The sequence below is a fragment of the Streptopelia decaocto genome (genome assembly GCF_964273445.1).
Source record: "Streptopelia decaocto genome assembly, chromosome: 1".
Lineage (NCBI taxonomy): Eukaryota > Metazoa > Chordata > Aves > Columbiformes > Columbidae > Streptopelia > Streptopelia decaocto.
In genome coordinates this window covers 96,490,982-96,504,265 of record NC_138663.1, presented here as the reverse complement: position 1 = coordinate 96,504,265, position 13,284 = coordinate 96,490,982, and the positions used below count along the sequence as shown (strand labels likewise).

Below are 13,284 nucleotides of genomic sequence, written 5' to 3'. Positions count from 1 at the left end.
GAACTGAGAATGAAATAAAAGGAATATGAAGACTGAGAATGAAATAAAAGGAATATGAAGACTTTCTAAGACTTTGGTTTTTTTTTTTTTTTTTTCAATAGCAGGCTGGGAAAAGACTTTAGGTATGGAAGGGATTAAATATTTTTCTTCTTTCCAGTTTTTCATTGTCAGGTAATGAGAAATGCCACTGTGAATTTAATTTTTGGAACTGTAACCAATTCTTCCTGTGACATGAGCCAGGACAGTCACTTTAGTCATTCACACAGGACTGGGGTTTACCGTGTCACCTGTACAGCAGCATGACACTTCTGTTGTGACTTCTGTCATCTGTCAAAGGAAGCAGGATCAGGGGAAGGACCACATCTGTCACCAAATCCAGTCCTGACCGTTGCAAGGGAGACATTTTTCACAAACTAATGGCTCCATCTGGTACCTTAATGAAAGCTTACAAAGGACCTTCAGAATAAGTCTGGATATTAAAATTAACTTAAGTGGACAGTAAATCTGGGTATTTGTACTTAATTGTACATCCCACTTCCCTGCTTTCCTTTATCTGATCCACTGCCCAGAACTACCACCTCTCTCTGCCCTTTTTGCAAATGAATGCTATTGTCACCCCTTCCCAAGCTAACAACCCCCTTGGCACTATGAGTACCGACCTGCCCTTCTTTCAGACTGTTTCGCTGGTTAAATGTAATGGGTTTAAACTCATAAGTAATTTTTTTCAAGACAGAAGATTTTGCTTCCATTTCAGATCTTGAGAAGCATTTGTGTGACTGAGAGCTTGTGTGTTTGCTCCTCTATAATGAGCTCTGCAGTAAAAGATATGATGCCTCAAATCTTGTCTGACATCATTTTAGAAACATGACTAATCTCACTGAAATCAATGGCACTATTTGCCTGTCTAAAGTTATATATGTTCTTTGGGACTTTTCTGAATTGAAGGCATCGATACATTCCTTGGTGGACACTAAAGAGCTCCAAGGTTGACTTATTTAAACAAAGAGGTTTAAGTTGCAGAGCTAAAACTCACTTTCTGTCTACACAAAAAAAGCTGGATTTGAATAATAAAATTCAGTCCTCCTTTGCATTTCCATTTTTAGTGGATTCTGCAGGGTTAGTAAGCATTCAGATATATCGATTCGGAACTGAATATAGACTTCAAATTTAGTACTCCTCTTGAGTAACTGAGAGGATAGGCTATGTAGACAGGTCCATAATCATATAGCTTCAGAATCTATTTGTGATTCAATGATTTTAGCATTCTGTTGTGAAAGAAAATGGGAAATGGTAGTTTTGTTTATGAGATGACTAAGCTTTTTACTTTTTTTTACAAGCTGCTTCCATATGAAATATGAGTTTAATTAAAATTAAGAGAACTGTCATTTTAAAAGGGTTTTATTACTTTAACACACATATGTCGAACTTCTTGGGCACATTATTCTCATCAAAACCGAGGATGTATAATCTGTAATTACTGACTTGAACTAACTAGTTCTGTTTACTGTATCTGTCAGAAAGATAAGATTAGAAAATCTGAGCCACTGTCACCTATTTCTGTTCTTTCACTAAAATAACTATAGGAAATTAGTCTACTCTTCTTGTTTTACATCGTTGGAGTATGTCACTAGGGACATACCTAAATTAAGCCCCTTGTTTACATCTTTTTGGGTTATCATTCAATATTAAATGCTGAAGTTGCCAGCAACTGGAATTATAGGAAACATAAATTTGCAGAGAGGGAATTTCCCTCTCCACCACTCTGTCTTCTAGTCTGGGCTTTTTCATCTCAGCTTGGGGAATATTGCAAAACAATAACTTAAACAAAGTAACTATATAGAGAACAGAAACGCAGATCAGCTAGGGCATGGACAGTGCTAAATGGTATTTGACAATCTGCTTGAAACCTCTTCCAGCCAGCGCAGCCTCTGCAGGACTATCGTGTTTCAGTCCTGTAGAAAGGCTTGGAGTCAGTGAAGGGGAAAAAGCAACAAAGGCTGAGACCCAGGGTGAGGGTAAGCGCTGTGAGGTGATGTCTCTTTTTCCACACAGGAGTTTTGTGTGCAGCAGATCCATCAATGGGTCATGTTGCAGCCTAGCTAGCATGCCGCTGCAAAATTTAGGGGAAAGTGTATTTTTGCTTTCATCTCTCCCATCTTCCCAAGCATATTTTCATCTTGCATGCTACTAATGCAGAGAGGTAGCACTCTGTAGCCATTGTGAGTTAGCTTGTGTGCTTTATCATTTCTGTTCCCTCTCTTTGCTGGTACAGGCATATGGCCTGAGTCCTGAAGTGTCCTCTACTGACTTTACCTGGTGATCCAGGAAGGGATTTGCACCTTCTCACCTGAGCCACCTGTTTTCAGTAGGAGCCTCCAGCCGGCAAGTGAGGAGCTGGGCAGGCAGCCAGCCTCTCACAGCCCCACTGCCTGGCTGAGCCCATGGCTAGTAATAGCCCTGCTGCTGTTTGGGGTGCAAAATGGGGGCTGTAGCAATTTTAAACAGCAGAGGCTGTGAAATAGCTGCTGGCCTATGTAATTTGAGGTTATTTCATTTTGTCTGTGCTCTGTACAGTCTTTACGCTTTTTGATCTCTTTGTAGTTAGTAGAAGTTTTCTATATTGTGGTTATCTTTTAAACATTTGGGAGATCCATGCCTGTCCTCAGTGTTTATAAGTATTAAAAAAATTAAAGTCCTCATAAGAACATTGTGAAGTCAGAGATATAAGTGTCAGTTTCTATTTTCTGAGAAGGGAAAACAAGATTTATGGGCAAAATGACTGGTCAAGTGTTAAACAGTAAGTGAGGAGAGATGACGGTAGGTGACTACAAGTCAGAGGTGGCCATATATCTTATTCCTGAAGTCATGTATTTTCAGCAAAAGCTGGCAAAGACATTTTACTTTGCACGAGGAGGCAAGTAATAAAATAAATTGTTCAGAGGTATATGCACTCAGGAGCAACCTCTTCACCACTTAGGGCCTTGCTGTGTCTCCTACTCTTTGGGGCTAGTAAAAATGCAGATACCATTTCAAATGTAAATGCTTCTGTATGTTTCTCCATTTCATTTTGATTTTGAAGTCTGGCATCATTTGAAAGAATTCAGCAAACCAAAGATGACCCACATAATGGTATAAGGTAATGCATTAGCGAATGAAAGCTCTAAAGCTTTCATGGTTGTTTGTCACTCTAAGTCCGCTTTAATTTTGTTCCATTCACATTTTGATTCACATTTAAACTGTGTTTTCAGCTAAAAAAATTGGAATATATTATTAAATGATGCAGATGTTCCAGCCACTAGCTATCAAGGAGGTTGTCCCCCCAAGAGCTTTGTTGGAGGGAGAAGTAGACTTGTGCTCTTATTTATATTTCTCAGATAGTAATAGTTCAAAACTCAGAATTAAAGCCTTGAATAGTTAATAAAAATATCAGGATGTTTCCTTAGCATATGTCTAGCATGAATACTAAGTTGTAATTAAGTATTCTTACTTAATGATAGATCAGTCTGCATCTTGGAATGAAGAAGATTATGTTGAATTGCTCACATGATACTATAATTATGGCCATAGACCTGGTAGTAAACAAATAAATTGTGTATTTTCCTTTACAAACACAGAAAAGGAGCAACAGCGTAGTGTGCAACGCATCAGGATTAGGATTTAGGAGGTTTATTCTTTCCTCATCTCTTCTTCTGACCTGCACATTTCCTTCAGTAAATCACTTTGCCTGTCTGTGAAAAGAGTTGTTGCAGAAAATCACAGATTATGTAAAGCCAGCCAGGACAGTTCTGAGTGATTTAAGTCAGGCATCCTCAGCCATAGGTACCTGTGGGACATCACCTGGTTTCCAGAAGGCTGGTTAACCAGAGAGAGTGTCATGCTCCCTGGAGAGGCATCAGCATTTTGTGATGTATGTGTACTCTCTCAGCGCTCTTCTCTTGTTATTGCCTGCCTTCCTTCCTAGAGACTGGATGTTCTTCCAGCAAGTGGCTGTCTCTGGCTGGATGTTTATGAAATGTCTGGAGCAGCAGGCTCCTATCTGTCAGATTTTGCATGTTGTTACTGAGCTGAGTGAGGTAACAAGTCTGATGTAATTTGAGTGGCTGCAACAATATCTCACTTCTGACTTTAAAGACGTCACTGTCTGTTGTAAAGTCAGCTTAAGGATCAGCCTTCAGGCCAAGTAATCTTCCTAAATGGACTTGACAAAATGAAAAAAGGACTCACTTGTGGTTAATGACTTTGACCCAAAGTTTCCAGTCTCTGCTCATATTCCGTAATGTAAAGTTGGGTTCTTGTTTCTATTTTGAAAGTTGCTTAAAACTAAACATAATTCTTCTAGTCCTTCATTTCAGCAGTTTAGAAAATGCAAAGTACGGATCTACAAACACTCCTGCTCAAATCACTGAAGTTATATTGCACTTCTAAATGAGAGACATTCAGTTTGAAATTAAGAAACATAAATTTATTTTAGTCAGACTGCAAGGGAGTTCATTGTTGAAGCTGCTATTTGAAGTCAATTGACATCTCTTCAGTGTGGCCTCCAAAGCTGGCCAGCCAACCGGGGCTTCATTCACCTGCCTGATAACATGGGTATTTGATGCTATTTGGCAGGACCCATGATATCCTGCTTGGTCTGAAGCAGCTGCTTTGGAAGCGTACACTTCAGAGCAATGGCCATTGTCTTCCTCAGTAAACCTTTGATCATGCCTTGAGTCTGACAGAAAAGCCATCCCAGGGCTTCAGAGTAGAGGTCCTTGGCAATTTTCCAAATGGATTTCTGAGAGGGCATCGCTCTGACACAAAACAAAGTGAAAACTTCCACTGTTGACTCCATCAAAAGATTCATGGGGAATCAGACATTCAAGCCCAGGTGCCGGCCTGCTCCTTGGGCTCCAGGAGCTACAGGCTGACCCTGGCAGTCGTGTGGTGACAGCTGCTTTCTTCTGTGGCCTCCTTTGTCTGCAGGCTTCCCAGCCACCCATGTAGGGGCTGATGTGAAGATGAAGTGGGGCTTCCCAGGCTCTCTGAATACCTGGATTTTCTTGAAAGGTCTTTCCAGAAAATTTTGTTTCAATGGAAAGGGAAGGAGAGACTCAGGATTTGATACTCTTTGTGTTTCTTTGCCAGCTATCTCTGCTTCTGGTCTTTACAGCATCTTGTGCTAAGATGTTCAGGAAAAAAGCTTCTCTTTTTCCTAGAATAGCCATAAATTATTCATATTATAAAAGTTCTTTTCCTCTGATGTTTTGGTATTTTTTTGGTTCGAAAATTGCCTTGTGTTCTTAGTTCATCAATGTTTCATCTTTTATTACATATTCATATCTTTGATTCAGAAATTATTTCTCTGTAGCCACAACATTGTCTGGAGAAAGGCTTCACATTTCAACTGAGCCATTTCTGTTTGTAACTTCTGTCTCTTTTAAAGATGAACCTAAAGAATTTTATTATGGAGTGAATTTATTAAAGAATTCTCTTTGCGTGAGTTGAGAATTGAAGAGAAATTAATTTGATGGTGCTGACTGGGTCTCTAGGGAGAACTGTATATTCAATAAAACATCTCTATCTCTTTCAAGTCTATAGTCAAAGCAGAAATTGGATAGAAGGAGAATAATAGTGAGCTATGTAGGAAAGAATAGGAGGAGAGAAAGAACACAGATGGAAACCAGGGCTTTTGAGTGAAGGCAGAGGTATCTGAAAAGCCATGCTGCCAGACCTTTGGCAGCTTTGGCTTCCTGGGGATCTTTCAGTTGGTCCTGGCCACCAGTCTTACCAGGACTTACAGTCAGCTGTTGCAGCCTTATTGATCAAAGGTTGCTGAACACGTCCTTACACCTGCATCATGGTTTCCTTTCTAGCCTTTGTCTTCATTCTCACTGTTTCAACTAATTACTTTTTGGCGGAAATTTTCAAAGCAGCAGTCATGTTAGGAGGTCTAGACACTGCAGAAGTTACACAATGAGGGTTGAGCTCCTGTAGCACATGTCTGCACCAGGAGGCTGCGACACCAGAGTTGCTGTTGTTATTTCACCTTGGAGTCTTACACCCGTAAGTTTTGAAATGATTCGGTAGTTCACAGATCACAGTAATCAGTGTTTCCTGGAACACAGGCCCACATGTTTGTTTGTTTTAATATTCACGGGAATGCAATCCCACCTACTCCATTTCTGACAGTTTTCAAACTGTTCTGTGTTGTGGTAGCTTCATGTTTGCCTTTGTTCTTAAGAGTCAAGCAGTGCATTAAGAGTGACTGGGTGTCTCCCCTCCATTAGTTGCCAGCAAGTAGATGAAAGACTTTGCTGTACCAAGTAATGGTGATTTAATGTTCTTATTCTTATTGTTAAGCCTGTATATGCATATGTATAGTACTGTTCAGGAATCCCAGATGATCATCTTTTTTTTTTTCCTGAAGAAAGACAAAGAGGCAGAAAACTCTGGATATTCAAAGTTTTTCAGTCCAGAAGCAAGTCAGTAAAATACTAATATTTGCGAAGCATTACCAGAATAATTAATGTTGAGAAAAGTAAAAGAATGCTGGCAAAAATGGCTCAGTACCCTGAGAAGATGGCCTGCTGTGTCTTCCTAGCTGGAGCGTGGGAAATGTGTCACTAGCCAGAGACATGTCTTCTTGTTACCTGAGCCAGGAATGGCCTGATGGAAACTCATCTATTCAAAAAAGCAAGACCACAGAGCAAACACCGTGCACTCCTGTGCCAAAAATATAAGCCCTTAAAGCTTCTTTAGCTTGTCAGCCCGTGGGTAGATTTTCCATATGAACTGAGAGGTGTGTGACATAATAGATGTAAGCACATGAGGTAGGACCATGATTGTAAAAACAGTGTTGATGAGTGTTCCTACAGCAGTCTACTTAATATTGCTAATGAGGGGCATTCCACCAATACTTATATTCTGCATCACAGATTGCATGGATAGAGGTGTTTTAATGTGTTCTCCCTAGCACTGAGCCATTTGCCAGCATGCCAGGCAGTCCTGGGTCCACATCTGCCTGTTTGGCCCGTCCTTCCTGTTCCTCAAAAGGCAACTGCAATGTTGGTCATTGAGTTTGCCAGCTGCTTCCTGGTCTCTGTCTTCTTTGCCCAACCTTCTCTCCTGCCATGTCTCAAGACATCAGCATCCTGAAGTCATCAAATACAATCCAAGTACAATCAGCTGATTGACTGGGCCAAGGGAGCAGTGGGTGAAGCTATTCCAGAGTAAGTACTCCTTGGATACCTACGGTTGTATCACTACTGCTTTCTCAATCATATGGATGACCCTATCAACCAATACAACTTGAAGTATGTGCATGCTGTCCATTCAAACTGTTAATCATCGTGTTTAAGACACATAGCAAGGTTCTCACTGTTTGCTGCTACTTATTGAAAATGGCGCTGGGAAAATGAATAGATTGCAGAAGAGGAATTACAGGAGCTTGTTTGTTTTGTTTCCTGTTCAATTTCTCGTGATTTCTGATGAATATACCATACTGTCTGCCCAGGACTCTGAACTATGAATACAGGTGGAGGTGGAACTAGATGAGTACATAGATTAACAAGGGAAGCACCACCAAGCCATCATGTACAACTAATGCAGACACATGATTTCCAAACAGTTAAGCTATTGTGCCTGTTGCAGACAAATGAAAAGGATGTGACATTTCATGGTGACGTGGCTGTAGGGACTGGCTGGCATCAGCTGACACATTTTGTGAGCCCTAGCACCTAGTATTGACAAGATAATATGGCACTTAAAAATGCATTAATCAAAATGTGTTAACTGGCAAGTCTTAAAAAGACAAAACTTAAACACAAACCTTGTTAGTATATGTCCCAGTTTTCATAGACCAGAATATTCCATTTGATGCTGAGGGAAAATTATTTTATGTTGATGACTTACTACAGATGAATATTTAAAAAAAGGAATATCAAAGCTTCTGTAATAAACCGTCTTTTTTTTTTCAGAATAGATAATGCCAAAATAACGTCATTTTGTGTATATAGACTGTGTTTTGCTTAAATAAGCTGCTCACAAGCAATCTTTTATCTCCTTCTTCTACAGCCTACCCATGTAATGAGCAATACAAAGATACGTAATTTCAATCAGATCTTTATTTACTGTTGAAGGGATACTGCAAACAAATAGTTAATTGCAAAAGAAAGCAAAAGTTGTGATCAAGACTGTAACAAGTAAAAGTAACTGCAGATGTAGAATTAAATTAGGAAAAAGTTAAGAAGAAATCAGTTTTACTTGGATATGACAAAGGTATTAATTAGTTGCTTAGGTACTAATAATATAATAATTTGTGATCAAAAATCCAATTAAAAAAAGTTCAGCACAATTAAGTTGGTAACTGAAGAGTGAAGAAGCATTGTAAAATTTATAGGAATACCTCTTAGGTACTGTCTTAGGACAAGTTCAACCAACTTGTGAACACGATGCTACTGATCCTATATGGATATATATTATTCTATTACTGTTTTGTTTGTTTTTTAATTCTGACAATGTGTAGAGTATCCTCCCTGTGATTTGAATAATACTTATTAATACTGCCTGTCTACCTGCAACTTTTGGTATGATACTTCAGAGTCCCAAAGATGGAAACTTGTTCCTATTTGTATAGAGCATCATGACAAACATCCTGGGTTTAATAGATCAAGGTACTGAAGCACTGGCTGGTGATTTCTGTGGACTGTAATCAGGTGCTCTTCTTCCTGGAAGGCCATTGACATCAATGCATAGGTCAGATATGTTGCTTTGACAGTAGTCTTCTGCTTGTGGTTGTTTTCTTTTCCAAGGGCTTTATGATTCCTCTTCATCTTTTGATGGCCTGTCATGTGGTAAAAGAAGAGCTATAGGTCTCCCAGGAAATCTGGCAACCAGGAGTGGGGCTGCCACTGCTGGAACAATTAATCCTGCTCCCTATCCAGGTACTCATGAGTTGCTCCAGTGGTTGCAACCCACTGCCAGCTTCTTCTTTCCCAAGAGCTCCTGAGGTGGTGGCACACAGGCAGGACGTGTGTGCCTGTGTCTGTGTGTTGTAGTTCAACCATGGATCTGTGGTAGATCCAACACTTTGGGAAAGAGTCTTGGCTGTGTGTGGGCAGGTGGATGTGTAGTGCTTTCAAGGTGGGTATGGGCATGATTCAGAGGTGAAATCACAGCCATATGCTTTTGTTCCAGTCTCTCAAAACAGGTTGGTCATCCACTCAGCTGGAAGGCCAGGGCACTCCAGGGTTTCCTTTTTACCTTTATTAAAATAGAAAACATGCAAAAACAAGGAAGAGAACTTCAAGTAAGGGTACACTGAAGCTTTCAGCATTAATTAAGCACTTGGAAGATGGGATAGGACAATTAATTAATCATACATATTCAACTCTGCTTCCCATTGCACTGGAAAAATTGTTTTCCTTTAACTTAAAACATGATATGCTAAGTGCTTAATGTATTATAGTATTTTTTTTTCTTTATGTGTTTGGATAATCACTTTTAGCAACAAATGATAGAAACTAAATAGGAATTTTGCATAGAACCTTCTAGTCAGCCTATTAGATAGGGTGGAGAGGATGAAAAACAAATTAAATCTTGTGAAAAGTTACACAAGCTGACCTTAATGGGCAGTGACAATGTCACCATGCTTCTAGACTGGTCACAGTGTGGCCATGTAAGCACATTTATTATTGTCTGATTCTGCTCGATATTTTCTTTGTGGTGAAGAACAGGAAACTATTTGCCATAGAAAATGGCTTGGTGAGGGGCTACTAGGGCTGTATGAATAAAATCAGTGACTGTCTTTCAACTTGTACATAGCCTTTAATTAATGTATTTTATTTTATTTTGAATAGATCTCCTCTGATGGGAACTTACCTAACATATCATGAAAAAAATAAAAATCTTCATATATCCTGAGAGAACTTTCCCATTGAATCAGCAAAAGCACAGGGTGTTGCTGATGCTGGAGGAAAATCCATAGAGATGCATCTCTGAGGCTGTAGGGAGCACTGCTCATAAGAACATAAACACAAAAATTCTGCTCATAGACAATTTTTTTTAAGCATTTTAGTTTTGAGATGTTGTCATTAAGATTTTGGAGTGATCAACATTGACATTTATACTTGTTTGTACTGGAGAACAGTTGAACACAGGAACGTAACATCCAGCAATGAAGTAATGGTTTGTCTGTGTCAATAAAGCACAGCAGTTCTGTAAAAGCTTTTGGTTTCTTTCTGTCATCCAAAATAATTTGCATAAAATATGAATATTTGTATTCATCATTGTTCTGCTGCTTTACAGTATTAATGTATTTTGTACTGCATCATAGTTGATCGTGATAGCAGCCACTATGTGAGCACGTGAACTCCAGCTTTTGGAGTCATCCCGTTCCTGCAAAGAATTATGCATGCATGATTCCTTTATATTGTTTAAATTATCTACTGGATGTGAATAGCAGTATTTTCCATAAGATGGAGAAGGGCGAAGAAGCAGTACTAGTGTGCAAAACTAAGGTAGGTAAGCACTTTGTGTTTTTAGTTCTCACAGTACAGTCACCTTAAAAATATTCCGGCAGTTACCTGGACCTGACTTTTTTTTTTAGCATACTGACTGAAATTTCACTGAGAGAACAGCCCATTGAATAGCTGAGTTATCATATTATTTCATTAGGTGGCGTTTGGAACAGGACATGCTGTCTTTGTGTGGTAGCTGATAGTAAAAGCTGGTTATTTTGTGGCCATTGAAGGAAAATATGGTGGTATTACTGCTCTTTGCAGCCTGTTGGCATCAGTAGTTTTCTTTCAGACTGAACACCTTTGATCAAGGTCTTGGCATGGAATTAGTGGAGCTCTGTGCATGGAAGTACCTCTGCAGGGCACATTCCTTCTTCAGCAATTCACTTTTTGGGGAATGTGCCTGTGGCCACACAGGGAATGTGTTTTCTTCACAGATGCTGGTGCTGCTCTGCCCTGGCAGCAGCTGGAGAGGTCGCAGTTTGGGTAACCTTGTCTTGTTGTGTGATTGTGTGACAAGACTCTGACTTACTTGAAAATGAGACCAAATGCTAGATGCATCAGATAATTATTTCTAGTAAGTTGTGTTGTATTTATTGTGCAGTGAGAAAACAAAGGAGTTGTTTCTTTTTACAGTATCTGCGCCTTGTCACAAAAGGCTTAAAATGACTTAGATTTATATATATATGTGTATATATATTTTTTTTTTAATTTTTTTTTTTTAAATTAAGCACTGGGTAATCTATTCAATACTGTCTCATTTGTCAGTTGAGTTCTTCAGAAAAAGACATCCTGTCAGGTGCAGCAGACAAAGCTAAGAGAAGCATTAGTACTGTTAATGACTCGGGGAATGACTGCAAGGATTGTAAAATTAAACATTATTATCCAGCAGGTATTGATCGTAATTATATCACTGATACAGACAAAACGTCAGATGCTGTGTTTTAAATATGCCTTTCAATAAAAGGAAAAAAAATGGCATTGAAATAATTTCAGTGATACCTGTGTGATCCGGCTGAGTGCAAAATGGAAGTGTTTTGCTTATCTTTGGCATGAAAGGAGTTATCACTCTAAGCTGTTCACTTATTCATTTTCATTTAATACTCATGATATATATCAGACATTATGGATGTTTCGCCATTTTGCTTTATGACACTGCAGAACTCTGATAACTATGCTCTGAGTAAAATGTCGTTCCCTGTTTTACCTGCCTGCTTGGATTGAACTGTGGAATCTTAATTTACAGTTGTGATTTCCATGATCCTTTGTTCGTGTCATATTGTTGTTACAATGAACATATTGTGCACACAGCATAGCCTTCATCTTCTTAAGGCAGAGTACAGACCCTTTCATCCTTGCAAAATGAATAATTAAATGAGGATTTTAATATTTGTGTTTGCTTTGGGGTTTATTAGCTCTAACTGTGAAAACTAAATCAATTATTTAGTATGCTCCATTTGACTAGCTCTTGAAAAAATGGACCAGAGTTTTCTATATATCTGTTCTGTGGCTTTAAGCTATCCCAAAATAGCACTGTTGTAGAAATGGAGCGTACTCTGCCAGCTGGATAGGTGGCATTTTTATCGTTGCCAGCCTGAGGTTTGGATAAGGATCCTGGTAAGGTCTTATACCATAATGTAATTCTTCTACTGTACCGGCCTTGCCTGAATTTGTTTTGTTTTGTTCTGTTTTCTTTTGTTTCTGTAGACTCCAGAGGAAGGAGCCTCTACAAGCATCTATGCAGCAGTATCACCCGAGATGGAAGGAGCTGGTGGCTGCTACCTTTACAATGAGGAAAGGACAAAATCAGCTGACGTAGCATATGATGAGGAGCTGCAGAGAAGGCTCTGGACAGAAAGCTGCAAGATGGTTGGGATTTCTGATGAATCTAGCAGAGTTCCCTAGAAAAAGCCACTTCCAGCTGGGTAAATGAAATGCATTGACAAGCATCTTAGGTGAATTCTTGCAGCATCAGTCATCATCTTGGAAATCACTGTTCAGTCCCAAAGGCAAACATGAACAGCTCCGTTCTTCACATGAACCCCTAGTCTGCTAGGGTGTGGGGGGAGTATTCCCACAGAAAGATGTAGTGGTTGGTTTTAAATCTAACCATCAGTTTTGTAAATCATGATGTTTCAGTCTGTGATTAAAATACAATCTTTAACCTTGTGCAGAGTTGAGTTTTCTTTTTTTTTCAATGCAAGAAAAGACTTTCCCTGGTGAGCATGTCGTGTCTGTAGTATGTTGAACTTAAGCCACCTTTATATATATAAAATACTTTTTAATCCAGTCTTAAAAGATGCAGCTTTTTTTCCTTAAGCTTCAAGAATCTTTAGGGCTCTTTCTAATGAATGTCAGACTGTTCTAGTGTAGACGCTTGGCATTCATGATCGTTATGTTGTTTCTATCATGACGTTAGTTTTATATGTCAGCTTTTATCCAGAGGTTTTAAGTGAAGGTCAGAACCAAAAAAAATGTAAATAAATAAGGTCTTCAGACAGGGTGTTGAATTCAGTTGTTTTCAGTTCCAAGTTTAGCTGTCCTTCAAAGGCAAGCCATAAGGAAAAGGAAGGGATCACACATAATAATGGCAACATGGGATTTGGCAGAGGGTTCAGTCAGCCTCTTGTCTTGGCAGCGGGCTAAGATTACTCGCCCCCTTTTCTCCTGAACCCATGTAAACTTGCATCTGTAACTTCTTGCATTTTCTTTGGCAAGAAGATTCAGTCATATACTGCCTGTTTCATGAAGGATTGCATCCTTTTGTTGGTTTTGAACCTAGTTC

The 13,284-nt window shown here is 39.2% G+C and overlaps 1 protein-coding gene across 1 annotated transcript in view; it reads left to right on the top strand.

Annotated features, from left to right (window-relative positions):
* The window catches only part of DHRSX (dehydrogenase/reductase X-linked), a 171,058-nt gene extending 158,390 nt beyond the window's left edge, over positions 1 to 12,668 (top strand). The window contains exon 7 of the mRNA XM_082058708.1: positions 12,207 to 12,668. Within this exon, the coding sequence (XP_081914834.1) occupies positions 12,207 to 12,404 (198 nt within the window). The 3' untranslated portion in view covers positions 12,405 to 12,668. The remainder of the gene's footprint in view (positions 1 to 12,206) is intronic.
* The last annotated feature ends 616 nt before the right edge of the window (positions 12,669 to 13,284 follow it).